The sequence below is a fragment of the Condylostylus longicornis genome, unplaced genomic scaffold (assembly GCF_029603195.1).
Source record: "Condylostylus longicornis isolate FDR11 unplaced genomic scaffold, ASM2960319v2 ptg000018l, whole genome shotgun sequence".
In the NCBI taxonomy this organism is placed as follows: Eukaryota; Metazoa; Arthropoda; class Insecta; order Diptera; family Dolichopodidae; genus Condylostylus; species Condylostylus longicornis.
This window is the reverse complement of record NW_026577987.1, coordinates 3,590,974-3,616,886: the sequence shown is the minus strand read 5'-3', so window position 1 is coordinate 3,616,886 and position 25,913 is coordinate 3,590,974. Positions and strand designations below refer to the sequence as shown.

General features: G+C 28.7%; 5 protein-coding genes across 6 annotated transcripts; 2 read left to right on the top strand and 3 right to left on the bottom strand.

Annotated features, from left to right (window-relative positions):
• Positions 1-760: 760 nt before the first annotated feature.
• On the bottom strand, positions 761-6,082 carry LOC129606223 (WD repeat-containing protein 19). The gene is made up of 14 exons (XM_055516404.1): positions 5,920-6,082; positions 5,697-5,854; positions 4,808-5,533; positions 4,502-4,745; positions 4,079-4,444; positions 3,876-4,025; positions 3,682-3,823; positions 3,319-3,606; positions 2,981-3,263; positions 2,753-2,921; positions 1,614-2,697; positions 1,268-1,560; positions 1,135-1,211; positions 761-1,077 (listed from the first exon to the last, which is right to left on the bottom strand). Exons 1-14 carry the CDS (start codon positions 5,932-5,934, stop codon positions 972-974), a joined length of 4,101 nt encoding a protein of 1,366 aa, XP_055372379.1. The 5' UTR covers positions 5,935-6,082; the 3' UTR covers positions 761-971.
• A 3,757-nt stretch (positions 6,083-9,839) lies between these two features.
• Positions 9,840-12,221, top strand: LOC129606523 (putative zinc finger protein 66). 2 transcript variants are annotated; one of them, XM_055516877.1, is made up of 5 exons: positions 9,840-9,993; positions 10,071-10,110; positions 10,258-11,232; positions 11,295-11,427; positions 11,650-12,221. In XM_055516877.1, exons 1-5 carry the CDS (start codon positions 9,965-9,967, stop codon positions 11,925-11,927), a joined length of 1,455 nt encoding a protein of 484 aa, XP_055372852.1. In that variant the 5' UTR covers positions 9,840-9,964; the 3' UTR covers positions 11,928-12,221. The 2 variants fall into 2 exon arrangements, with proteins under 2 accessions (XP_055372852.1, XP_055372851.1); XM_055516876.1 differs by having other exon boundaries at positions 10,071-10,202; positions 11,650-12,072.
• Positions 12,222-13,544: 1,323 nt separating this feature from the next.
• LOC129606453 (zinc finger protein 41-like) lies at positions 13,545-25,618 on the top strand. Its single transcript, XM_055516790.1, has 10 exons — positions 13,545-13,803; positions 13,863-14,691; positions 14,743-14,927; positions 14,993-15,116; positions 15,197-15,496; positions 19,472-19,653; positions 23,750-23,899; positions 23,966-24,839; positions 24,919-25,100; positions 25,165-25,618. Exons 1-10 carry the CDS (start codon positions 13,675-13,677, stop codon positions 25,564-25,566), a joined length of 3,357 nt encoding a protein of 1,118 aa, XP_055372765.1. The 5' UTR covers positions 13,545-13,674; the 3' UTR covers positions 25,567-25,618.
• Positions 15,518-16,721, bottom strand: LOC129606525 (uncharacterized). Its single transcript, XM_055516880.1, has 3 exons — positions 16,423-16,721; positions 16,255-16,335; positions 15,518-16,185 (listed from the first exon to the last, which is right to left on the bottom strand). The coding sequence occupies exons 2-3, from the start codon at positions 16,332-16,334 to the stop codon at positions 15,777-15,779; spliced, it is 489 nt and encodes a 162-aa protein (XP_055372855.1). The 5' UTR covers position 16,335; positions 16,423-16,721; the 3' UTR covers positions 15,518-15,776.
• LOC129606522 (rab proteins geranylgeranyltransferase component A) lies at positions 19,337-21,652 on the bottom strand. The gene is made up of 4 exons (XM_055516875.1): positions 21,503-21,652; positions 20,680-21,228; positions 20,029-20,622; positions 19,337-19,972 (listed from the first exon to the last, which is right to left on the bottom strand). The coding sequence occupies exons 1-4, from the start codon at positions 21,549-21,551 to the stop codon at positions 19,512-19,514; spliced, it is 1,653 nt and encodes a 550-aa protein (XP_055372850.1). The 5' UTR covers positions 21,552-21,652; the 3' UTR covers positions 19,337-19,511.
• Positions 25,619-25,913: the final 295 nt, after the last annotated feature.

Sequence of the window (25,913 nt, the reverse complement as noted above, 5' to 3'; positions counted from 1 at the left end):
CCATTTTGATGCAATTGATTAAAAGTGACCATTTAAACATTTTCTGTACAACCACAAAATCTGGGTTTTAAAGTAGCCGATCATTTATTAAATAAAATGTCTTATTTATTTCAAATACATATATGTTATTACGCAAAATATATGTATATCTGAAAGAGATTCACTTTTACAGTAATTGTAAATTTATGATAATAAAAATGCTAATTGTCTTCTTCTCGCTATGTGCAAAAACATATAGTATTGCAGGCAGACTTTAATTATTGTTATAAAAAATAAGTTGTCTTTTATCGACTTAATCTAAATTGCTGTTTATTTCTTTTTCACATAGCGTCCTTTTTGGATGTATAAGAGTATAGATATCTTAAAAATACAGAGTTTTTTTTATTTAATTCGATTTTCGTGAAACGATTTTCGTACTAACTGAAATGGAAAAGTTGTATCATGCAAATTAATAGATACTACTTTACCCTTTATCCGAATACGAAAATCGCTTCACGAAACTCGAGTTATATGTTGAGGCCCAAATAAACAATTTTTTGAAACAAACAATTATTCAAGGCAATAAATTGAAAAATAATTTTTTAAATGCAAAATTTTCACCATCATTTTTAATAAGACTTTGTATTTAATTTAACTACAGATAGAAGAATTAAACAAAAATATATAAGTTCCTTGCACTTTACAAATTCACAATTTTTTGTTCTAATTTTCGAATTGAGCATTTTTTGAATATCAAAAAATTTATAACGAAATTAAATTATTTTTTCCTTTTGTAATTTTATTTTATTTTTAATGCTTCTTACTTTGTTAAACAAAATATAAATTTATTGCAATTAAGTAATAGTGGTAGTATGTCAACCTAAATCAACATCTAAGCCACAAATAAAGTCTAAAATAAAGTCCCATGTAGAAAATGTTTGTTATGTTGTTGATAGTAAACTCAATAAATTTTTGTTGACAAAAATCAAGATTCACGTAGATGATAAAATATATGGTCGAATATCCTCCACATCCATTAAGCGATTTGAATCAACAGTTTCACCGCACATCGGACACAGATTACCCTCGGTCAATATTCTACAAGAAAAAAAAGGAAACATTCTTCAATTTTCATTTTAAATTAAATTTGTTTACTTTTCCATTTCAGATCTAAAGCAAAGAAAATCGCATTCAGGGCACGCTGTCATATTTTCTTTAATTATATGTTGGCCCTATAATTATTGAAAAATTAATATTATAAAATTAGTTTAATGAATACGAATTTTACAGTTGCAATGCATATGGGTAAAGTTGTTTTGCACTGATAGCATGTGACTTCCATAATTGGTAAATCAGCCGAACAAATGGGGCATTCCATGGTTTCATCTTCTATATTGTCTTTAAATTCTTTAATACCCCTGGGAGCTTTTCTCACTATTGATTCAACTTTTTTAGCATATTTGGGGTCTATTTGATTTCTGTATTCTGGTCGCATTAACATAGAAGCATAAGTAAACGCAGATTTTTTTAACCCAGCTCTATGGCACTCAATAACAGTAGAAGTAAGGATTGGAACAATATCTAGAATAACAACATTTATTTACTATTTTCAAATAGTGTAAGGAAAAACGTACGTGCAGGAAATTGTGATATGTTTGCAGCAACTTGTACTAAAAGTTTTGAAGCTAGTAAATGATTTCCAAGTCGGACATGAATCCTGACCAATGTGTAGCGATGAAGTAAAATCAAATTATGCCTCATATCTGAAGCTATACTTAAATTATTTCTTCTTAATTCTTGATACATTGAAAATAACAAATCATGTGCACTACGATAATTTCCCGAAATTTGTTCTTGATTTGCTATTACTACAGCCGTCTTTGCAGCATCTTTAAAATGTTTTCTAGCCATATACAAACGAAATAAATATTTAGGGTCTTTAGGTGATCCATCAATATCACCTAATAAAAATTCAATTAGTTGATTTGACAACTGTTCGTTATTAGACGTTGCAACGCAATCAATTGCCAAAGACAGTGCTTGTGATTCTTCATTACTAAACGATGATGCTTTCAATAAATATTTTAATGCTTTGGAAAATTCTCTTGCCAGGAAATAATATTTTCCAGCTAGCAATGTATATTTTTCATTTTCAAAATAATGTGCTAAGGCTAAAAAGTCACTTGATTTTGCATTTTCATATTGTTCCAAGAGTTCTCCATAATGCTTTAGTTTATTGTGACGCTGTGCTAGTGCAAAAGCTTCTTGTATGCAACCACATAATACAAGAAATTGCAAAGCTTGTTCTATATCTCCAATTCGCTGATAAAACTTTGCTAACAATTTCGCACTCTCTGTAGAGCGTGACTCTAATACGATTTCAGACGCTGGATGTGGATCAGACATGTGTTCCAAATATATTCGAACAACTGCATCCAAATCGCCGGCAATTCTATAACTAGATATTGCTTCATTGAAATGTCCTTCAGATTCTTTTGCTTTAGCATAAACCGCATGCAATTTTGTACTTGTTACTTGCGGTAATAATTGGTTGACTTTTGTCCACATTTTTAATTGAATATAAAACGAACAACTTTCATCCCAAAATTTTCCCTTTTCAAGCAAGCCAGCCGCTTCTGTTAGATGACCAACAGTTGCTAATGAGTCTGCACAATCATGCAAAAGTTGCGGATCATTTAATTCTAGCGCGTATTGAATCTAAAAGAAAAATATTATTTCAAATATACATATTTCATTTTTATTCATATGTTACTCCTCTTCTAAAATCTCCCGTTTTAATACTTGTTCTAGCTATACCAGATTTACACAATTTTATATGTTCCTCCATTTCCGGAGAACTCGAAATAGTATTATTAGAACTATATATGAAATCTTCTTTAAATCCCTTTTCGTAATGATAAAGGGCCTCAGAATAGCTTCCACTGCAATGGTTTGAAGTATGAATTGTTATAAATCAATATATAAAACTATGAATGTTTACGTAAACTCCAGTTGTTGAGCATATTCTCTAGCAATAAATGGAACTTGTTCCGGGGCTAAAGAATTTGCAAGTATCATTGCTTGTTCCCATTGTAATAAATCCCTGCATAGTTCAAGTGCTTCCTGCGGATTAGAACTCTTAGCAAAAAATGCTTTTGCTTCTTCAGATCTATCTAGCAACAAAGCACAAAATCCGCAAAGCATGTTTAAGTCTTCTATATATTTAATCTCTTGTAACGCAAATACCATAGATGCATCTCCAATGTGATGATAAACTTTTAGTGCTAAGAAAAAATTGCAATAAACAAAAACTCTAAGCAAACAAACAAAAATTCCAACCAAAATCGATATCAAGGTCTGATATTGCTTTTCTGCCTAACTCTAACCAAACTGAGGCATCTTTTATGACGTTGTCACATAGTTTAAAAGACTCATAATACTTTTTCAGTTGAACTAAAATTTTGAATTGATCTTTTGAATCTTGACCCGGCGTCACAAGATGCGTTGTTAAGGTTAAATTTGATAAAGTACCACTCTCTGTACATAAACTTAAATCACCGTCATACAAGAGTAATGGAATTTGTCCAGATATTAATTTGGTTTCTCCAATTTTAATTGTGTGCTTTCCTAATACAAGTTATATTATTTAAAATTATTGTCTTACACTATTTTCATAAAAAAAATATTTCCTAAAATTTTCACCTTCTATAGAATACCGCATGAAGCTATAAGTAGTGCAGACCTTGTTATCGAAAGCTATGAAGATATTCGGTTGAAGTATATCCCATATTACACCTTCACATTTTTTTGGAAAATCAATTATTAAAGTGGATTCCTCAGAGGACTAAAACAAATTTTTTGAGATCTAATACTTTTAAATATCCAATAATATTTACAGCCAAAAAAACAAATCCCTGCATATGATCATCAATAAAAATTAGTTTTGTTCCTTCTAAATCGGCTTGTATACTTTTGATGCCCATTGTATGCTGATATTTCACACATACTGTCCATTGTTCCAAAGAAAAAAATATTATATAACCGAGCTGAAATAACAATCTATGTTTTGTAACTAAAATAAAGAAATTAATGTACTAACATCTGTCGCAAATATTAAAAACTCATTTGTAAGTAAATGACAAGTTATCACGGCGTCCGATAATCCTGAAATTGCATCTGGAAATGATTGGGTTGTTTTGTTCTTTGTGTTTGGATTATCGGTTTCAATCGATTGCAATATTAAATGACCCGTGCAAAGAGCAGCACAAAAATCTGAATTTATTTGTACTTCTTTAATTTCAGAAATAAATTCACGATCCCCTAGAAGCATAGGACTTTCTCCGAGAGTTCGACCCAAATCGTAAAACCATACATGATTATTCATTCCTGCAGCTAAATGAAAAGGTCCTATAGCGATAAAGGATGGCTCCACTTCTAAATTTAATTTAATAGGTACCTTATTTTTCTAAAATAGTGAAAACGACAAAAGATTTTAAATAAAAAAGTTTTTATTCAATTTTACCCTGTCATTTGTGAGTGAGTATATTGAAACTTCCGCTAAGCTACTCAGAATTGCTATTCTAGGTGCGGATACAGCATATATTATTTGTAATTTTGTAACAAAAGTGCAAATGCTACCATGAGTAGTAGTAACAGCCATTAATTGGCCGTCAGAACTCCAGTCAATCATTTGCACTCCTGATTGGTCTGGCAAGGTTATGATCTTTTCGGTTTCTTGTAAATTAGTTATTGAATGAATTTTTATCCTGTTGAATAAGGTTTTAAACATTTTAAATTCACTTTAAAGATAATATCAAAGAAATCTTACGTATTATCTCCACATGAAGCTACAATATCTAATGGGGGACAATACGCTACTCCAGTTAAAATATCTCGATGATTTTTGACTTGCCAAAGCTCCTGTCCAATGTCTTTTAAATTTGTAGATATAGCAACTAAGTTACCATTTGAAAATCCTAAAAGAATATAACCATCACCAAACCATTTATGCTGCACCAAAGAACCATATCTGCTTTGAAATCCTAGCTCTGTAGGTGAATCGGGCTCCGGAAGATAATATAGGAATAAAGTTCTCTTTCCAATTATCATGCTAACAGTGTTTTCTTCGCCAGGTACTCGATCCTCAGTCCTCATTTCAGCAAAATACATATCACTAGGAACATCTCGCAAAGGCACAACACGAAGTGAATCACCTTCCTCATTACTCAATGAAAAACTTTTATCATCACTTCCTAAAGCTAATAAATTTTGCATTGACCATGCACCACATAAAATTCTTTTAGAATGTTTTCCTAATATAGGAATTCTTTTCGAGGTATGATGATTATATATTGATAAATTTCCTCGACTTGTTCCAACAGCCATGAGTTGAGACTGCTTTGCCCACATTACGCAACTTAACGAATCTCTTAACCCTGTTTCAATAATTTGTTTTTTATGTGAATTTGAATCCCAGATTGTAACTTGCGATGAATTATTGGTAATAATAGCTAATAAATCACCATCACAATCCCAAGAAAAGCCAGAGCATAGACTGAAATTGAAATTATTATTTTATATGATTTAAAGTACTTTACTCCCGCAGTATATTTATTAGTTTCTGTGATTTGAATAGATTTCGGGATGAATGTAGCAAAGATATATTTACGGATCAAAGCATATTAACTATTGATAAACAAGATAAACTTTGTTCTTACCCTTGTAAAACGATTCTCTCCATTAAAAAACCCTGTCGATTAAATATGGCGACAGTCCCATCGCCTCCAGTGGAAGCCAGTAACGATCCGGTGGGACCTTTTTGCCAAATAAAGTATACATCCCCTGGTCCGTGCGGCTCTTCGTGCTTAAAAAGTACCTAAAATAAAAAAATTACTGCATTTGACTTGATAGTTCGTTTAAATAACCATAATAAAGGTATACTTTATCAAAGCCCATTCTAAATTGACATTATAAAATATATAAATATTTTATTAAATCTAAGTCGTTTGTGTATTCTTATTAGTATTTAATTAGCATGTTTTCATTAGTAGATTTTTTTTTGTTTGTTCAAAGCTGTTACCATAACAATGAGAATATACCTCCTCATATCTTTCAACAAAAAGTATTTTGTGAATGCTAAAAATATATTATTTTGTTTTGTTTGTTTACAAAAAGAAATTCACCACAAAACAAAAAAATAAAAAGTTTACCAGTACGAGTGTCAACCGCGGCTGACGATTGAAGGTCAGTTTCGCAAAAATATGATTTAGCCGTTTAATTTCAATGGCTATCAGATTTTTTATACACAAAAAATTATAAGTATCTGATAGCTATCAGACTTAACGTCAAAATCTATTAGCTTTGTTAATTGCTACGAAAATGATAAATAAAATAAAAATGGCTGGTGACCGCTGTACCAAACTTCGACAGAAAATTAATTTCCTGCATATTACCTTTAAAAATCTGACATTCTGATAAAGTATATTCTATAATTTGCTGCCAGAAAAAAATTGATGTCGAACAGGATTTACATATATAAATTGATGTCGAACAGGATTTACATATATGACTTTCATCAGACTCAGATTAGCTTGTTGATTACGTCGTACATATAAATAGTAACTTACATTATGTCTGATAACAGTTTACATATCTGATAGATATGTAAATCTGATCTATAGATTTAGCAATCAACTGATTTTTATTTTGATTATAATTTTCGTAGCAAAATTGTTAAATTTTAATGTAAAGTCGTCAGACTTAATATTAGATTCTATCGTATACACAAACAGTTACCTCGTTTATATGGCAACTTGAGTCCATGACCTGAAATCAGGTTTAAGCTCAAACTGCGTTTTTACTTTTAAAAGCTTACATACTAATAAATCAAAGAAAATACATACTAATAAAAAATATATTAATGATATAAAAAAAAATGTCCTGTCATTTTCAAGTCAAGTACACCCGCACTTCGTAATGTTTTGTTAAGCTCTCCTGCGGTGTTTTTAATTTTACGTCAACATTTCAAGCCAAGTAATCTAAATTTTTTGATTGACTCGAGTAAAGCCGGCTTCACGTCGAGCAACGTTTATATTACTTCGCTTATATGGTGAATCGAGTACTTGATTTAAAATTTCAATCTGCATCAGGGCTGTCATTTGGCACCGATTTGAAAACTTTGCTAATGCAAAACGAGGCGCCAACATTTCAAATTCAAAAGAATTTTTTAAAAACATTGATGCAAAAGCTAGGAACTAAGTATTGACCGTAAATAAAATTACAGTAAAAAAATTTGAAGTACACATTTTTTTTATTCGAAGTACGCTTTTTCAACACCAATTTAATCTACATTATAAGGAAATGAATAATGCAGTAAACATTATGATCAGGAAGAAAATGTAATAAATATTTTTATGAGTTTTTTTTTTTAAATATTTCAAGCCTTTAAGATATTTTGTGATCATCATGGCTCTAGTTATTAAAAAATTAATAAACTATTAAAAAATGTATAAACGTATATAAAGTTTCATGTAAAAAATATTATTTTAAGTTTTATTTGATTTTAAGTTTAAGTTTTTATTGTGATACTTTTTAATTCGAATTTATTTATTAATTTGTTTATAATTTTTGTTTGTAATGAATAATTTCATTTTTCAATAAAATTATTCACTCTTTAATTGGATTTTTGCATGTTTTCTCAAATTATCGACAAAACTTTTTCAATTTTTAAAACAAAGCGAATAAATTTTGTATGCATTTTAGGAAAAGACAAGATACGCAATACCAAATAATCTTCTCACTCGAAAATTACATTATACAAGTATGTATATGAAAGTAACTCACTTTCGAAATAAAATAGCGAGATATACGGTCAGGCCCATAAGCTATACATCAGCTTCAAGCTATACATATGTAAACGCAGTATATAAACATAAAATAGGTTACAGAGGTAAAATTAAAAGGAACTCTGATCTCAAGCAATGTTTAGATATACGATTTTCGTCAGACTCAAATTAAAAGTGGTAGATCTTGTCGTATATATAAATAGTAACGAAAATGACATTTAAAATTCATGTACTCACGCGAATTAAAGAGTTGCTAGGAATAGCGAAGTCCTCAAATAAAAATGTTAAGTGACTATGAAAAAATTCAGTAACAAGATACGAACATCATGTTTTCAAATTCGCTTTGTAAATAAATATATGTATTTTGATCAGTTTAGTAATTAGTTGAATAAATAGTATATGATAGTTGAATATTAATAAGTAATATTCAACTATTTATATAGTGTTATATATTTATAAAATTTAATTTTTCTATCTTATTATACTTTCTTATTATTACTAGGAGTTTGCTTTATTTAGGTAATTAAAATTGAAAATTTTTGCTCATTAACTATATTCATCAACTCTTTATTATAAATACCGACTTCTAGTATTTTGGAGAATTATTCATATACATATACCAATTTTACCAACTCAAACAATTTTCACAATGCAGCTTCAACTTTATAATCAAAACATTAGACACCGTTTACACATCGAGCAAATCAAAAAAATACTAGGCGATAGGTTAATTGAATCAATAAAAAATTTCTAGTGGTTGTTGCTCATTAATAATTGAATTTTTTAAATCTTTTTGAATAAAAGAGTGTTTGTGGAAAATAAAATCAGAAGATTATAAAAATTACTATGAAAAATCGAAAAAACTTTTTTCTTTCCTCATTTTTTTTTTATTAATTTTTTAAGTACATAAAAACCATTATTCACCTTTACGTAAAAGTCTTTCAGCTCGTCATATATAGCTTCCAGGACTTTCGGTATAAATAAAAAAATTGTCGGTTTTGACAATCCAATGATATATTGAAACCATCACTAACCAAATATATAGCTTATACCAAGGAAATTGCCAATTTCAGTTTGGTAGAAATCATTTCTCTGAACCGGTTTTCCGGCTTTATTATTTTCATTCTAGAAAAAAATTTAAAGTTTATTTTCGAAAACTAAATTATTTAAAACACAAACCAGTCAATACAGAAGTTCAAATGCATCATGTTTAATCCTTGTGAACTTTTGAAAACATGACTCGTTCTCATCTAGCAGGTCGGACAGCACTTTGGTTTCGATATCGAAAAAGGAATTTTTACTAGAAAATTGTTTTACCAAATTTTTTTTGTTCTTTGAATACTATTTTCCTGTTTTTTTTCCATGACTTCTTTATCGATGAGACAAACCAAAACTGCGACAGCAGGTGCTAAAACTTTCTGATATGGCATCTTAATTATATTATATTATATGCTATATCTGAAAATAAATTCGACGAAAACTATATGTTTTTATTTTAGTTTATTTTTTTCGCGTTGATTTAAATTATCTTTTATTTGCTTATTAATTATTCACTTTTCGTTTGATTTTAAAATAATAATTTAATTAGTTTGTTACTTATTTTTACTTTTCAAATAAATCACTCTCACTTTGCTATGTATATATATGTACTACGAATATGGATAAAGATTCAACTAAATGCTCAATGTGTAAACAGAATTTCTCATCCATTTCATAATAATTGTGAAATTTAAACATCAAGATTTGCTTGATGTGTAAACGGTGTCTTATGATACGACTAGGAATTAGCTCCTAATTTTCCCAATTGTCATATCCAAGTGTTTTTATTTTTCAATTAAAAACAAATGCTACGTTACGGATAATAATAACTCCATATATCTATTTCTGCATAATAATACTTGAAAAAAAGAAATAAATTTATAAGCTTCCTGGCGACCAAAAGCAATTACGAATAGAATGGATTGAAAAGCAAAATAAATAGAAAAAATTGATTAAGAGTACTTATTGTAAAGAGCAGTTGTAAAGTTATAAACTTGAAATTTTTTCTGGCAAATTATTTCAACTTAAAAAAAATACAATTGAAAATAAATGTGTTTTCTCAATTTAAAATTTCCCCGGTGCTAATGAAATGAACAATAGAGATGCAATATACAAGAAAACAAAACAGAAAGTGTGTGTTTTTTTAAGATTCACTATGTCCTATTAATGTGTTTTTGGAAACCTTTTAACATTGTCCAATTTACACAGAACAATATTATGGAATGGTATCGATGGTGCAGATTGTGTGGTAAGGAAAATGGAAATGAAGTAAATATTTTCACAAAAGAAGAAAACTCTTATAGTATAGCTAAAACAATACATCAGTTTTTTTCAATTCAAGTAAATATCACAATTCATATTTATAAACTCACATTCAAAAGTTCATAAATTCCAGATCAACAATTTTGACGATATGCCGAAAAATATATGCCTTGTTTGTAATGAATTTCTTAAATCTTTGCAAAGTTTCTCGGAAAAGGCGAGGAAAGTTGAAGAAATGCTTTTGGAAATTGATTTTAACTGTAAAAATGGGCAAAAAATAGAAACATATGATATGAGAATTAAGTATGGTTTTGAAAGCATTGATAAAAAAGGAAACAATCAGTATGAGGGTTATAGAAATGCTAATTATTCGAAAATTTCAAATAAAGTGAACATTACGTTTCGAAAAATTAAGCTAAGACATACAATTGATAATACTTTTAATAATAATGGACAATTTACAACGAAAAATGATGAAAACTTGTTTTTTGATGATATTGAAAAGCTGCAATGTAACGAAAACAGGCACTGCGCTCTAAATCAAAATAACTCAGAGGATAAAATATCCAATATTTCGGTAGAAGATGAAGTAAAGCAGGAACTAAATGATTTTGATCAATTTGATAGTTCTGAAATGAATTTGACTTCAAAGTTAAGAAAACAAACAAAAAAAATTTTCAATGAAATAGAGAAAAAAGTTGAATGTGAAGAATGCCACATGAAATTTGTCAGAGAATCAAACTATGCATATCACTTAAAAAAAGCACATAACGTTGTTAAACCAATTTTGCCTTGTAATATTTGTGGTAAAGTTTGTAAGACAAAACAAAAATTAAAGTTCCACATGGAATTACATCTACCTCCCGAAGAACGTGAAAAACTGCTTTTCAAATGTCCGGAGTGCCCACAAAAATTTACCCAAAATGGGGCTATGCGTTCTCATGTTAGAGCACAACATCACTTTGAAAAGCCTTTTATCTGCGAACAATGCGGGAAGAAATTTTCTTCCCAAACAAATTTATGGTCTCATAGAAGATCGCATGATGACAAAAATCATTTAACGTGTCCCAAATGCCCAAAAGTTTTTAAAAATAAATTTAGGTTAAGGGTAAAGTTTTATATCATTATGTATGTTTAAACTCTGGGAATCACAGACGGAAATTTTTTTAGGTACATATGCGAGGTCATAATGATTCCTGTCACCCATGTTCCATATGTGGCTTAATATTAAAAACAATGAACACATTAAAAAATCATATGTTAGTACATTCGGATGCAAAACCATTTAAATGCAACTTTTGTGGTAAGTTACAAATTATCCCAAATTTTTTCCAAATCCAGATAAATTTGTACTTTTTTTAAAAAAAAAAATTTCCGTTTAATTTAATAAAGACAAACCTAATTTTTTTCTATTAAAAAAAAAAAACAAAAAGATTGAAAATTACGATTTCGCAAATTATAAATTCATTTTTGAAAACTATTTTTTAAAAAGATTTATATATGTATTTTCATTTAACATTTTTAGGAAAAGATTTTAAACGAGACAAAAATTTGCAAAATCACATGATTACGCATAGTGGACTGAGGCCATTTATATGTAGATTTTGTGGTCAATCATATGCAAATCGTTCAAATTGTAAGAAGCACGAAAAACATTCACATCCGAAAGAATACGAAGATGCAGCTTCACTTACATGTTCGGAGCCACAACAAAAGGTTGTAAAAAAACTGCCAAATATTCAACAGTTAGAAGCAATGCTGGAACAAATCAAATCAGATAAAATTAATGTTGGCGATGAATAAATTTTACTCAGAAACGTTAAAATATATGTACATACATACATGCATTTAATATTTATTTATTTGCAATATGTTTGAAGGTACTATACAACGAAATAAATGTCATCATCCGTTAATTAGTCTCTAATTCTATGTTGCCGTTATGAGCTTTATTGTAAAATGCATATCCTTATAATTTTGAAGTTGTCTGAGAAGTATTTTTTACTGAGTTACATGAGAATATGGAATCCTCACATTCATAACTTTTTATTACCTTGCAAAATATTACATTTTAGCAATTTTGTTATTTGAAAACACGGCTGACAGAAACACAGGCATGGACCCTAAAAGAGAGTAACAGTTCACAGCTGATGACCTTACACGTATTGTTATGGGAGCTATAAAGGGCCCATTTTTAACATCATGAATCTCCCACAAGATCAACTTTTTCCAAATTTTTAATTAGAAAAAACTAAAATTCAATCGTTTTTTTGGTTTAATTTTGCTTACATTCTTAAAGTTTTGTGTTTATAAAATATTACAAAATTGATTTAAAAAACCTTCCTGGATCTTTTTTTTTAAGATTTCAATAAATGCTATACTGCAAGTGTAAATTTTTTTTTTTCGAAGCATTTACTTGATTTTTGTACATTTTTTCAAATTTGAGAAAATGTATACATACTTGATATTAACAAGTTTATTAATTATGCATGTCTCCCACAATGCATATTTCCTAATAATCACATTATAGCATTTATAGTGATATAATGGAAAAATATTGATTATTTAATATTAATTTAAGCGTGAAAAAACGAACCAAAAACAATTCGAGAATTTAGATAAATTAATGGACAACAATCCCGACATGCTTAAAGGATAGGAAAATTCAATTGCTTTTGCAGAAAAGCAAAAACAATGTACATATATATTATGTGTTGTGTTAACCTTATTATTTTCGGTAGGTTTTTTTATGTCTTGCAGCAGCAACATTTTGGATCTGGCGAATCAAAGTATTCGCCGATCATAATATAAAATATCATTCGATTCGCCTAGCCATTCTGTTCGCTGATCATAGTAAGACTATTAATTTGATTTTTGGTTTCAATTGCCAAACTCGTCATACAGTATTTTCATTTGGCAGATTTGACAGGTCATTCGCTTATCATAATACCAAAAATTCATATTCGCCTAAAATTTCATTTCCTTCTTCGATCATAATAAGGGCCTAAGTTATAGAAAAAGAATAGCATGATCCGAGCAACGGTATATTTAACAACAAAGAATGTTGTTATAAATGAAATAAATATAAATCGTTAGCTCGAATAAAATATAAAGACGTTTCGTTATTTCTGTTAATTACCACAAATTAAAAAAAATATTCTCTTATGGGAGATTCTTTATATAGGGATAAGAAATACCCTCGAATTATTTCTATAAGAACACGTGTAAACTCTTCACCTTGAACTATCACTCGTAAGATTCAGGCATCAGGCCTGTATTGCTGTCAGCTGTTAAATTAATTAAGTTCCTTTTCTTGAATTGTAAAAATTCTACTTGCGAAGGTTACTGAAATACTAAATTACCTAGCAGTACCATAAATTTGACAAATTGCTTCTTCTCACAGATATACATACATAAGTACATATGTATTTGAAAAAAGGAAATTATGTGCAGATTATAATAAATAGAACATGTGTCAAAAAATAAAGTAGTATTTATTTTTTGTTAAATTTAAATAGATATTTTGAAAATTTAAAAATTATATACATATATGAAAATGGAATGGAGTAAATGGTGTCGGCTATGTGCAAAAGACGATGGAACTTATATCAATATTTTCATAAAAAATGAAAATCAGTTTAATGTAGCAGATGCTGTTAAACGATTTTTCTCTATTGAGGTTTTGTCAACAAATATATAAACAATAACAGATTTTTAATGTTGTTCTTTATTTTATAGATTATAAATACAGAAGAACTTTCAAATAATATTTGCTCACTTTGTAGCGATTACATATGGTCACTAAATAACTACGCTGCAAAAATTTACAAGGTGCAACAATTATTTCTTGAAATTAAATCAAACTTGAAAATTGGAAATAAAATTCATCCCAATGAGCTTCGAGTAAAATATGAACTTCAAACACGGTCACCTCATACCAAAAAAGATATTCAAATTGATACAGAATTTGGGAAAACATCAAAACTAAACTTATTCGAAACTCAAGCGTATTTGAAAACTGAAATCTGTCGAAAACAAGTATCTGTTGATTCAAACGTTTTAGAAAATCATGATTTTGGAATATTAGAAACAAACACACCGAATTGTTTTAGTATAAAAATTGAAAATTCTGATTTAAAAGCGTTAGCAGAAAAAAATTATCCCGTTCACCAGGCTTCGGTGCCTTTATCGAATTTCGAAGATTCCAATGACTTCGATCAGGATACCTGTTCAGTTAAATCATCATCAAATGAAAGTTTAAATCAAAATAATGAAGTCAAAAGGAGTGAAAAAAAACAAGAGAAATATACAGAAACCAAAAGGAAAATATACAAAACTGGCGAAAAAAACTTCGAATGTGAAGAATGTCATCAAAAATTTACAAGAGAATCGAATTATCTATACCATATTAAAAAGAGTCATAAAGGCCTGCCGCCATGTGAATTTTGTGGAAAAGTTTGTAAAACAAAGCAAAAATTAAGACTTCATCTAGAACTACATTTGCCACCAGAAGAACGGGAAAAGCTTTTATATAAATGTCCACATTGTACCAAAAAATTTACACAAAGTTACTATTAACATTAAAAACGTCTTCAACAATTAATTATACATTTTTCAGGTGCTAAAGTAAAAGAACATGTTCGAGCAATTCATTTGCAAGAAAAGCCATTCGTTTGTGAGCAATGTGGCAAAAACTTTGCTTCACAGTCAAATTTATGTTCGCATAAACGAACCCACGATAATCAAAGTCGCCTGAAATGCAGTATTTGTCCCAAAATATTTAATAATCCTCACAAATTAAGGGTAAATGTTTATTTTGAAATCGAAAAAAACAAAACTTTTATATGTATTTAAAATTTTTAATTTAGTTTCATATAAAACATACACATAACTCCATCGGACATCCATGTTCAGTATGCGGGCAAGTTTTAAAAACTCGTAAGACATTAAGAAATCATATGTTAATTCATTCAGATGATAAACCATTCAAATGTAAGTAAATCCAGTTATTGTGTTAATTAAAAGTTAAATATTTTATTTTTAAAATTAACTAGTTCAATTTTTCTTCAAAGGTAATTATTGTGGTAAAGATTTTAAACGCGATAAGAACTTGCAAATACATATGATAACGCATAGTGGATTAAAACCATTTGTTTGTCGATTCTGTAGCCAATCATACGCAAACCGATCTAATTGTAAAAAACATGAGAAACATTCTCACCCAAATGAATACGAAGCAGCTGCTGCTATCATCAACGATGAACCACAACAACTAATACAGAAAAAGCTACCAAATATTGCTCAGTTGGAAGCAATGCTTGAACAATTAAAGGCAGAGCGTGAACCTCTAACAATTAATGAGGGTGCATTAAGTTAAAAGTGAAAACGCGAGAAAATTGAAAAAAAGTGAAATAATACAATTAGACTTTTGATTTAAAAGTTACAAAAAAAAAATGTAGGAAAATGTGAGATACGAACTGAGGTTATTATTAAATATTTTAATCCATTTTCAATTCCTAATGCTAGAAATTGAACAGAAAATTGAAAAAGAGTTTGGTTTGTTCCATTTTATTTTAATTGTGAAATTGTCTAAGTTGTTTTTCAATAATATATGAAAGTATTTTTTCCAATATTTAATTATTTAAAAGATTTTTACATTCTTTCTCTTATGTTTAAGGACGGTAAGTAATTCGTACTCTCAAGCATCTGAGTCACCTCAATAATTTTTAAGACATTTTTTTTGGAATTTTCCAAGTTGTTTGAGACTATTTGTAATGCCATTTGCGATTTCAAAAGCATTTTATCAGCTTCCCTCACTTTTTTAGTTGAAAATATCAAATTGTGTTCTATATTTTTTTTTATGTTGTCCCAAACTAAGTATTTAAATTCTGTTAGAATAAGCCAAATTTTATCCGAGAGTATTCCTTTGAAAAAAAGCTGTTCTTTTTCCGCTTTGTCTTTTGATTTATCTTTTCTTTTATCATATTCAATCAAATTCTTATCTTCATTTTCAGACTCTGAAGCCTCACCATCAACAGCTATTCCATAATTTCTAGAAAACCTACAAATCTCGTACATATTATTTTTTTTAAAAAAAGCAAATTATATAGGGTGTTTATATTGTTCATACATAAAACCATTTTTTTGCTCATCATCTGATTCGGATGCCTCACCCTCCACTGTGTGATGCATGTTTTCCATGTTTAACATTCTAAGAAAAGATGCAAAATTGTTAAAGACCTTCAAACCCAATATTATGATGTAATGTAAGTTGCAACATAGCCAATATTTATTATACCATATATATCTGTATGCATGTATGTACACAATACTGAAGATAAAATGCGAATTATTGATGCAGTGGATTATTGTTTATGTAAGTGATGTGATTTCAGTTCTTAAATAAAAGGTTTATCTTTTGGTTCCGTTTATTAGCCAAATAATCGTTTTCTATTTCAAAGCAAACTTTTTGAACTGAATTATATTTGATTATTTAATTTTCACTGTCCAAATTATTATAACTTCACTTAAATTTCATACTTAAAAATATTGTTCAGAAAAATGAATTTACATATGTATGTAATAAAAATTTTTATAATATATGTACATATGTATACATATATAATCGAAATATAGTTAAATTATTTGGATTGCTTCGGATTTTTGATGGTGGTTGACAAAATCCCAATTTTTATTTACATATATAATAAACATATGTATGTATGTATATTAAATCAACTTTTTCCTTAAAAAATTTGAAAATATCAATTTTATCAAAAAAAAAATTGATACTTTAAATAATGTCATTTAAACAGGCCTGTTTACACGTGGTTGTATGGTATGTTGGAATTCTAAAATAAACTTTTGATCAAACTAAAAAAAATTCAAATTTTTCAAAGCTATGTTAGTTCAAACTGGTTCAAATTCGAAGAATTATTAAGTGACAGAATATAAGCTCTGTCGTATAATTTTTCAAATCAGAGTTCTCAGTAAATGCTATACATACATACATATATACAACATCACACATTATGTCAATCGGACCATTAAGTTAAGCTGTTAGCTGAAATTATTCTCTAAAGTATTTCGAAGTAAAATATGTTACAAAAACATTTCTTGATATTTTATACTCAGAAGTGTTTCAATTTAAATAATTTTGTTCAATCTTTGATATGCTCATTTTATATAGCATGTTTTTATTATTGATTTAGCAAAGTCGCCTAAAATTAATCTAATTATGTTTTCCTAAATGAAAAAGTAAAAGTCGACGGCTCCAGATACAACTATTGTATCTCAAAAACGTAGGTTTTCAGGAGAGCAAAAAAACTTCTCATTATGTATCGTAATGAAATAAAAGGCGAAATATTGGAAATAATTTTCTTAATAGGTCCTGCTAAAAATTTATTTTTTTTATTTTAATTAGACTATTTAAAACTAAACTTTTCTCTTTTAAATAACCAAAAAAATGGCAATTTACACTAAGTCAACATACAACCGCGAAGTAAATAACATTTTTAGTGTATTTATACTTACAATAAAAAACGTTTCACAAATTCTGTGTGATATTAATTCATGTCGATTTGCAACATTTATTGTAAAATATTATAGTATTTATAAATAGAATATCATGAAAAGCAATGTTTTCATTAAATGTAAGAAGAATTAGAACAAATGCATTTTGTATGAAAATATTGTAACTTTTTTGCAAAAACTTAACGTTTCGTGACTATTATTGAAACTTTAGTTAAAACTTATATTTTTACAAGCAATAGAAATGCAAGTCAACAAAAAATAGAAGTTTTGCGATATCTTATTATTGTAAATCACTTTAAAAAAAAAACACTTTAGAATAATGTTCTAGAAATACAATATTTAAAAGCCTCTTGAACAGCCTAAAATAAAATTTTTTTTATACCTATTTGTGGAATTTCTATTAAAGCTAGATTTACAAAAAATTTTATGGGTACATGAACAGGAGCAGGGAAAACTTTTATTAGTGCACTTAGAATAGTTCTATGGAGCCGTCGAGGTAGTCAAATTTACTTAAATTAAAACTTTTTTAAGTTTTTAATTAAAAATTTTTCTATGGATTTCAATATTTTTTTCTATCTATTTCGAATATAGGAAGGAAAATTTGATGCGTTCTAGCAGTTTTGCTAGTCCTTTTTTTTGAAGTTTTGAACTGTTCAAATAATATGAAGCATCACCAGAGTTCAAAGTTTTAGTCAATTTTAAAAAGCCCTTTTGATTTTCATACAAATTTGGAATTTCTTTTTTATTGTATTCCGTTAGCTTGGCAAACCCGTGATGTGGTACAGAACAATTTTTAAATATTGAAAACGGACTGATTTTGCGACTGTCAAATATCACTACGATCAAATTGTCAATACGATAGCTCTCCCAGACCCAACCTCTGAAAGTCTGAACGGAACTAAAAAACTAAAATACTGTGACACAAAAGTATTTTGGTCAGTCCAGATCATGGCTGATATTTTTGTTATGTCAAGGTATATGAATATACATACATACATACATACATATGTAGGTTATACAGACAAAGGTATACATTTAAGTATGTTCATTGTGTAAGCATGTTCCGGGCTCATAAATATGAAAAAAATTAAAGAATGTTGGTTTTTTCATAAAATTCAAATTATATAATTATATAAAACTGAATAAGAAATTAATTAAGAACACCAATACTACAAAAATACATATGTATGTATATTTTAAAAGTTATAAATTGTTAGATTTTTCTTACTTTTTAAAATTTCTAATATGTACTGTGAATTATTTTCAATTTATCATCATTTATGATCACTGCTATTTATTCATTTGTTCCAAAAATAAAATATCTTCATATTTGCCCTAAGATAGGAAGGTACAATTCTTGGAGGTGATGGTATTCTGGGTTTTTATATACTCCATCTTTTGCAACTATGACTTTCGATTATTTTGAAACTTTGCCAAAAACATTAGATTTAACAGGCGATTTTTTTAATACAAATAATACGAAAACCAAAATTTGTCCATACACACATCCTTTCTTTGAAGTTTCGTGATTTATATATGTACATAAATTTCGCAACTTATTCCGAGTAACTGAAACTTTTCAAGTACCTAATTATATTTAAAATGTAAATAGTGTTTCACTTTTTAACGGTCTCACTTATTTTGCGCCACCAAAGAATGAATTGAAAATCACCTTCACGTAATCAACAAAATGCTTGTTAGATTTTATATATCAACTTGAAATATTATTTTTCTGTTTCATAAGAAAGTGTAATAAAAGTCATTAATTAAGATAAGGCTATAAAATAAGTTAAAATATTTATATTAAATTAAAGCCACAGTACCATTTGAGTACCATTTTTGTGTTTTTGGATATTATTTTTCGTTAGGATCGTTAGACAAACTTTTTTCCATAATGCGTAATTCATTTTCAATACCTTCTTCCAGTTCTTTAATTTTATCTTTAATGTCTTCAGTTATTATCTTTTCACTAGCAATAAAAACTGAAGATGGTGCTGTAGGATCTTCATCCCCCATCACTATTTCTTCAGGATCTGGGGCCCGAGGTAAAAATTCACTGTTTGGATAAATTTGATCAAATATGTTCTTAGCATTTTCAATGGATAAATCGTAATCCAATTCTGCATAAGGCCCACAAGCAAAATGTATTAAATTATTTTTCATATTATGATAACATGCTCTGCATTCAGAAATAATAAAATATGCTGAATAAAGCAATTTTGGTGGATTCTCTAGATCAAATATTTGTTCAATGTATTGCTTCAAATCCTTTTTTGCATTACCAGTCGCAGAAGGGGATGTGATATGTGTCAAATCTGGAAAGAAAAACTAATGTATTTGGTTTTATAAATACTAAATCTCACTTTCTTACACAATCCTTTTGGGCAAGTACCAGAATAATGTGACAACTGAATAATTGAAACACTGTTTATGTTATCGGGAATTCTTAAAAAATTTACACCCCCCCCACCAGAATTAATTGTCTCGTTTCCAAATGGCGAAGATGTAATAAATATGGCTCTTGCTAAATTACCACATTTTTTTCTATCTTCTAAAGTATTTTGGAAATTTTGCGGCAGACACGTTCCAATGTCTCCATTTCCAATAACCAAATTTTTGCTTCGAATTATATGATTGTCGCTCTCTAAATGGATTTCGTATTCAATTTTTTCGTCTGCATATTTCTCTTCAATTTTAATTTTATCTATTTGTTTCTTTAAGCAGTATATTCCACCAAAGACCGCACAAAGTCTGCAAAAGCATTGAGGTATTTCTCCACATCCATACATAGGAAATAAGAAAGGCGTGTTTCCATAACGCCCAAGTCCGTGCAAAAACTTTCGAATCCTCTCCATTCCTTCTTTAAAACCGGTATTATCACTGCACATACTAATGGAATGCAAAACACAATGTATAATTTTATCTGTGAGACGGTTTTCATGAAGAAACTCTAGGAACGTCATTCCTATGAAATTGATAACTTTATAAAACATAAATTAGTTAATTAAAAAAAACGGCTAACCCTCATATTTAGAAAATTCCTCCGGATGTTCTTCATAAGTCATACATTGAGATAAAAGCTTCATAAGTAAACGTTTTTCAATAATGGTTAAATCTTTTGAGTTAAATACATCAGTACGAGAGCAGGGAACACTACGAATTTGACCCTCAAAGATAGTACAAACATTATCAATTGCACGGAATTCTGCATATCGACTAATATTGGAGCTAATTAAGAGCTCAACTAATTTTCCAGAACTAAATAACAATTTTGGTGTCAAGTCAATATTAAATTTTCGAAATTCTTTTACAATTCTTTCTTTAGTCCAATTGTCATTTTCCGATTCTTCAGAATTTTCTTCTATAAACCACTCTTGTTCGCCTGATGTTATTCCACATGCATTTTGAAATGTTTTATTTTGGTCTTTTTGATTAACTCGTGCTATAAAATCTTGGAAAGATTCCAAATTAAATGAAGCCCACGTGCCACCGTAAAATTCGTTTGGATCCAAATGAAGTACTGTTTTTCCAATACGGCTTGCTGCTGCTGCGATTATTGATTCAGAAAAACCTTTGAAAAAAGGTACAACAATATGCAAAACAAATTGGAATATTATATTTTTAGTTTCCATTAAAGATATCTAGTTGTTTTTCTAAAAATTAGAAAAGCAATAAGTTTATTAAACTTTTTCTATAAGTACAGAGCTCGGAGCACACACGCTATTTCCTGCGTACATATTATATATACGTAATATATAATATATATCTACATAATATGTACATATATAAATTACCAACCCGTAAACAGCATACTGATTGTACTTACTGCTATATTGTTTTCTTACCGGTTCCAATAACTATTAAATCAAATTGACTTGGCAATTCGTCTTCCATTTTGCTGTGCTCCAAATTTCAAAAAGTGGACGATAAATATGCATCAAATTTAAATATTGTCCGATCGATAAAATTTTATTTACATGTATGTACACATCAATGACTAAGAAAGAAAAAATAATATGGGGTTAACTATCAACGTTTTTGACATCAGTCTTCAATGTTTCAATTCTATTTATTTTCATGATAAGTCACCTCAAGTGTTCCACGGTATGTAAGAAAAAATTGACTTACTCGTCTAGGCTGAGTACAAAAAATATTTTCACCCAAAACTAAAAATGTGATTGGCCCGATTTTATTTGGTTGACTTTTTTGCAGGAAGAGTCCCAGTTACTTAAGATCAGTCGAGATTTTCAATTTTCCGCGTCATATTGCGAACTATAGGAAACATGAGCCAGTGACGCGTTTGTTGCGCGAAGATACGTTCTATTCGTCTGGTTTCTGTACGAACATAAATACTAAATCAGGGAGTGCTTAACTTTGGAAACTCAATGAGAACGACATCTATACGTAATCACATGATGTCGGTGAAACAACACTCAATGGGAACGACAACATTCAACGACCTGTTTAAAATAACCAAAGCACCCGTTTTTTCTCATTAAACTTTTGATTTTTTTTTTAAATTTAATTAAAACTCCTTAATTTTATTGTTCACTTTAAGTCATGTATATTTTAATTATTAAACCTTCACTTTGATTTCAACATTCATTTATGTACTTCATACTTGATGCACCTAAGATATTTTTAAAATAATGGTTGTCTACAATTTATTGGTGAACAGTGATTTAGGAATATGGCTTATTGCAAAGCAATATTTACTATTTTTGTAAAATCGATTACAAAGGAAAAAAATATTTTAAATAACAATTATTTGTTACACAGAGCATAAAAGCTGTTTCAACAACTTATTTTTATAAATTTTTAAGTATACATATTAAAAACTCTTTAATACATTTATTTTATTTAAGTACTTTCATTTGATACATTTTGTTTATACAAAAAGTAATCTTTATTTTTGATTATATATAAATTGACAAACAGCTTGACAACCAAATGTGTTCCAGTTCCACTAAGTTCCTGTTGTCAAATTTCTAACGAGAACGCTAAATTAAAATTTCATTCAACGAAACTAAAAATTTGTTTTTGTAATAAGTAGTCGTTTTCGGTGTCGTTCTCATCGAACGTCGAGGATAAGGCCAAATAAGGTAACATTGAATTTTGTTTAATTTATGATTAACTTATGTGACACTTTCTATTAATTCGTTGCACAGTATTTGTATAGGTTTGGTTTTGGCTTTTGTATAAACTAAAATAATTGAACAGTAATTTAAAAAAGTGAAATTTTTAAATATAAAAAAGAAGTACTGCATAAAAAACTGTAGCGTTTTTAAAAAATTTTAAAATAAAAATATTTTAATGTTTTTTCAGACATCCATTGCTTAGATCAAAAAATTTTCTTTGAATAGATAAATACATATTACATATGTAGGTCTGTCTGGTATAAGAAAGTTTTTAAAAACTTGAAAAGACATTACAAAGTTTTAGTATGCACTCTGGTATATGTAATACTTAAAGACAAATTTTCAAGTTGAAGAAATGGGAGAAAATGATAACGCCATCGTTTTCTCAATGATTAATGTTTTTCAAAAACTTTCAAAATCATAAAGCTGTCAAAATATATCCTCTGTTTTATGTATGTACTGTTTATGTTTGATAAATATTTTGAAATATGACGTTTGTTATGTATTTTATTAAGTTCTTTAAACTTTGCCGTCTGGTTAATTCTTTTTAAATCAGATTTTGTTTTTCGTTGCAAAAAATCAGATTTTGTGACGTCACGGTTTTCGCTTTTTAAAGTTTTTCAAGTTTTATCATAGGTTTCTTTCTGCTATAGTTCTTGCAAAAATTTATAATATACATAAATAATTGCAATTAATTGATTGGCAAAAAGAAATGAAACGTATGTCAATCATTGCGTAAAAGTCGACATGTAAACATAGGTAATCAATCTACGAGCCAAGCAAAAAAAATTCGGAATCGAAATCTTGTTTGCACAATTGATACTTGTCAGTTGTCACAACACACGAAACTATACAAAATTGTAGTTTTGCACTAAAAAATATTAAAAATACATATAAAATTATGTATATAAGCATTTATACTAGCAGTCATTATAATTTAACAAATATTAAATTTATATAAATATATTTTTTAAAAACATAATGGAATGGATAGAATGGTGTCGTCTTTGTGGGAAGGAAAACGGAAATCAAGTAGATGTTTTTATTAAAAATGAAAACTTTCCAAATATATCAGAAGCTATTCAGAAATATTTTTCAGTCACGGTACAAAAAGAAAATAAAGTAGTTTTTTCAAATACATACATATTTGTATTTTCTTTTTTCATTTAGATAAATACTTACGATGAGTTCCCAACCAAAATTTGTTCATCTTGCAATGAATATTTATTGAACTTAATAACTTTTAATGATTCAACAAATAAGGTTCAACAAATGTTTCTTGATCTCGAATATCTTATGAAATCCGGATCCCAAATTAATTTCAATGAATTAAGGATAAAATATGGCATCGAGAATGATAGCTCAGTTTCCCAAGATAATACTCTGTTACACGAAATTCAGAAGGAGGAAACAACTTTAGATCAAAAGAAGAAAAATCGAAAAAATGCAAAAAAATTCCTATTTGACTCAATTTTTATAAAAGATGACAGTATTTCAGATCATGAGGAAGGAATACTTTTAACAATTTCAAAATCTGAAGACGATATTAAGAGTATTACAGATTTGAAGGATACATTCGAAATCGATAAAGAGCTCAAATGCGAGGAAAATTTACACGTTGGTAATAATTACAATAAGGAAGTAAAAAACAATGACATTAAAAATAATGCTGAAAATGTGCCTCCGATATTAGTGCACACACGGAAAACGAAGAAGATACAGAATAAAAATATTAGGAAAAAAAACATATATAATCTAGAAAAAGATCAAAATCCTAAACGTGTTAAAAAAAAATACAGAGATGAAGAAAAAACCATTCAATGCGAAATATGTTCTATGAAATTTGTTAGAGAAAATAATTTATCAACTCATTTAAAAAAATCGCATAAAATTATAAAAGAACTTCCCCCTTGTGAATACTGTGGTAAAAAATGCAAAACAAAACAAAAATTAAAATTTCATAGAGAATTACATCTGCCTCTTGAAGAGAGGCAAAAACTTTTGTTTAAATGTCCAGAATGTGGTCAAAAATTCACTCAAAAGGGTACGTTAAGAAGAAATATTTAAGACTATTAATGCCTTTATACCTAATATATATTCGTTATACTTTGTTAATTTTGAAGGAGCTATGAGATCTCACATACGTGGAACACATTCCCATGAACGGCCATTTGTGTGTGAAGCATGTGGCAAAGCATTCTCTTCTCAAAGCAATTTGTGGTCACATCGTAGAAAAACTCACGAGGAAAATATGATGTCTTGCGAAATATGTCAGAAAATTTGTAAAAATTCCACCAGTTTGAGGGTAATATTAAACAAAATATTCTCAAATCACAAATTTTTTCAATAATTGTGATTTTTGTTTTTAGAGACATTTGAACACCCATAAAGAACCTTCAATTCCATGTTCAGTTTGTGGTATATTATTAAAAACTAAGAAGACTTTGAAAAATCATATGTTGGTCCATTCGGATGTTAAAGCATACCAGTGCAACTATTGTGGTAAAGAATTCAAAAGAGACATTACATTACAGCTGCATATGTTGATCCATAGTGGCTTAAAACCTTATGTGTGCAGATTCTGCGAACAAACATACGCCAATCCTTCAAATTGTAAAAAGCACGAAAAGCATTCTCATCCAGCTGAATACCACGACGCTGAAGGTACAAAAGGATCCACTCAGCCGCAGAGAGTTTTAAAAAAATTACCAAATATCAAACAATTGAAAGCTATGTTGGAGGATATGAAGGCAGCAAAAGAAAATATGTGAATTGTCTAATACATATGTATATTGAACGAATAAAGTATTTTTTTAATTTTGAGTATTAATGTCTTATTTATTGCATATACAGGCATTATGTTTTACAATTATTGGCCAATGAAAAATTTTACGATATTCGAGTGTGGGGTTTTTCGAAAATTCAGTTCACAATACAAAAAAATCTTTAAACGTAGCGTGTTCACTAAATCCATTAAAAATGTTCGAAAATCGCATTACGCTTGAAGTTCTGAATCTGAAAAAGTAAACTAGTTAATTCCTATAGATCTGTTACGATGCCAAATGATTTTTGAGAATTAAGTCAGAGCTTTAAGTGCAAATTTGAATTATCAAAAATA

Bases quoted from the DNA above. Each gene is read 5' to 3' on its own strand.
- LOC129606223 (XM_055516404.1), bottom strand. The intron at 4,445-4,501 runs GTAAAATTGAAT...TCACTATTTTAG, and splicing joins ACTCACTCACAAATGACAGG to AAAAATAAGGTACCTATTAA. The intron at 2,698-2,752 runs GTAACATATGAA...TTTTTCTTTTAG, and splicing joins CGGGAGATTTTAGAAGAGGA to ATTCAATACGCGCTAGAATT.
- LOC129606523 (XM_055516876.1), top strand. From the start codon at position 9,952: ATGAACAATAGAGATGCAATATACAAGAAAACAAAACAGAAA. The intron at 10,203-10,257 runs GTAAATATCACA...CATAAATTCCAG, and splicing joins ATCAGTTTTTTTCAATTCAA to ATCAACAATTTTGACGATAT. The intron at 11,233-11,294 runs GTAAAGTTTTAT...AAATTTTTTTAG, and splicing joins AAAATAAATTTAGGTTAAGG to GTACATATGCGAGGTCATAA.
- LOC129606453 (XM_055516790.1), top strand. From the start codon at position 13,675: ATGAAAATGGAATGGAGTAAATGGTGTCGGCTATGTGCAAAAGACGAT. The intron at 15,117-15,196 runs GTAAGTAAATCC...TTTTCTTCAAAG, and splicing joins AGATGATAAACCATTCAAAT to GTAATTATTGTGGTAAAGAT. The intron at 25,101-25,164 runs GTAATATTAAAC...TTTTGTTTTTAG, and splicing joins AAAATTCCACCAGTTTGAGG to AGACATTTGAACACCCATAA.
- LOC129606525 (XM_055516880.1), bottom strand. From the start codon at position 16,334: ATGTTAAACATGGAAAACATGCATCACACAGTGGAGGGTGAGGCATCC. The intron at 16,186-16,254 runs GTATGAACAATA...CGAGATTTGTAG, and splicing joins GAGCAAAAAAATGGTTTTAT to GTTTTCTAGAAATTATGGAA.
- LOC129606522 (XM_055516875.1), bottom strand. From the start codon at position 21,551: ATGGAAGACGAATTGCCAAGTCAATTTGATTTAATAGTTATTGGAACC. The intron at 21,229-21,502 runs GTAAGAAAACAA...CTTTTTTCAAAG, and splicing joins TTTAATAGTTATTGGAACCG to GTTTTTCTGAATCAATAATC. The intron at 20,623-20,679 runs GTTAGCCGTTTT...TCAATTTCATAG, and splicing joins GGAATTTTCTAAATATGAGG to GAATGACGTTCCTAGAGTTT.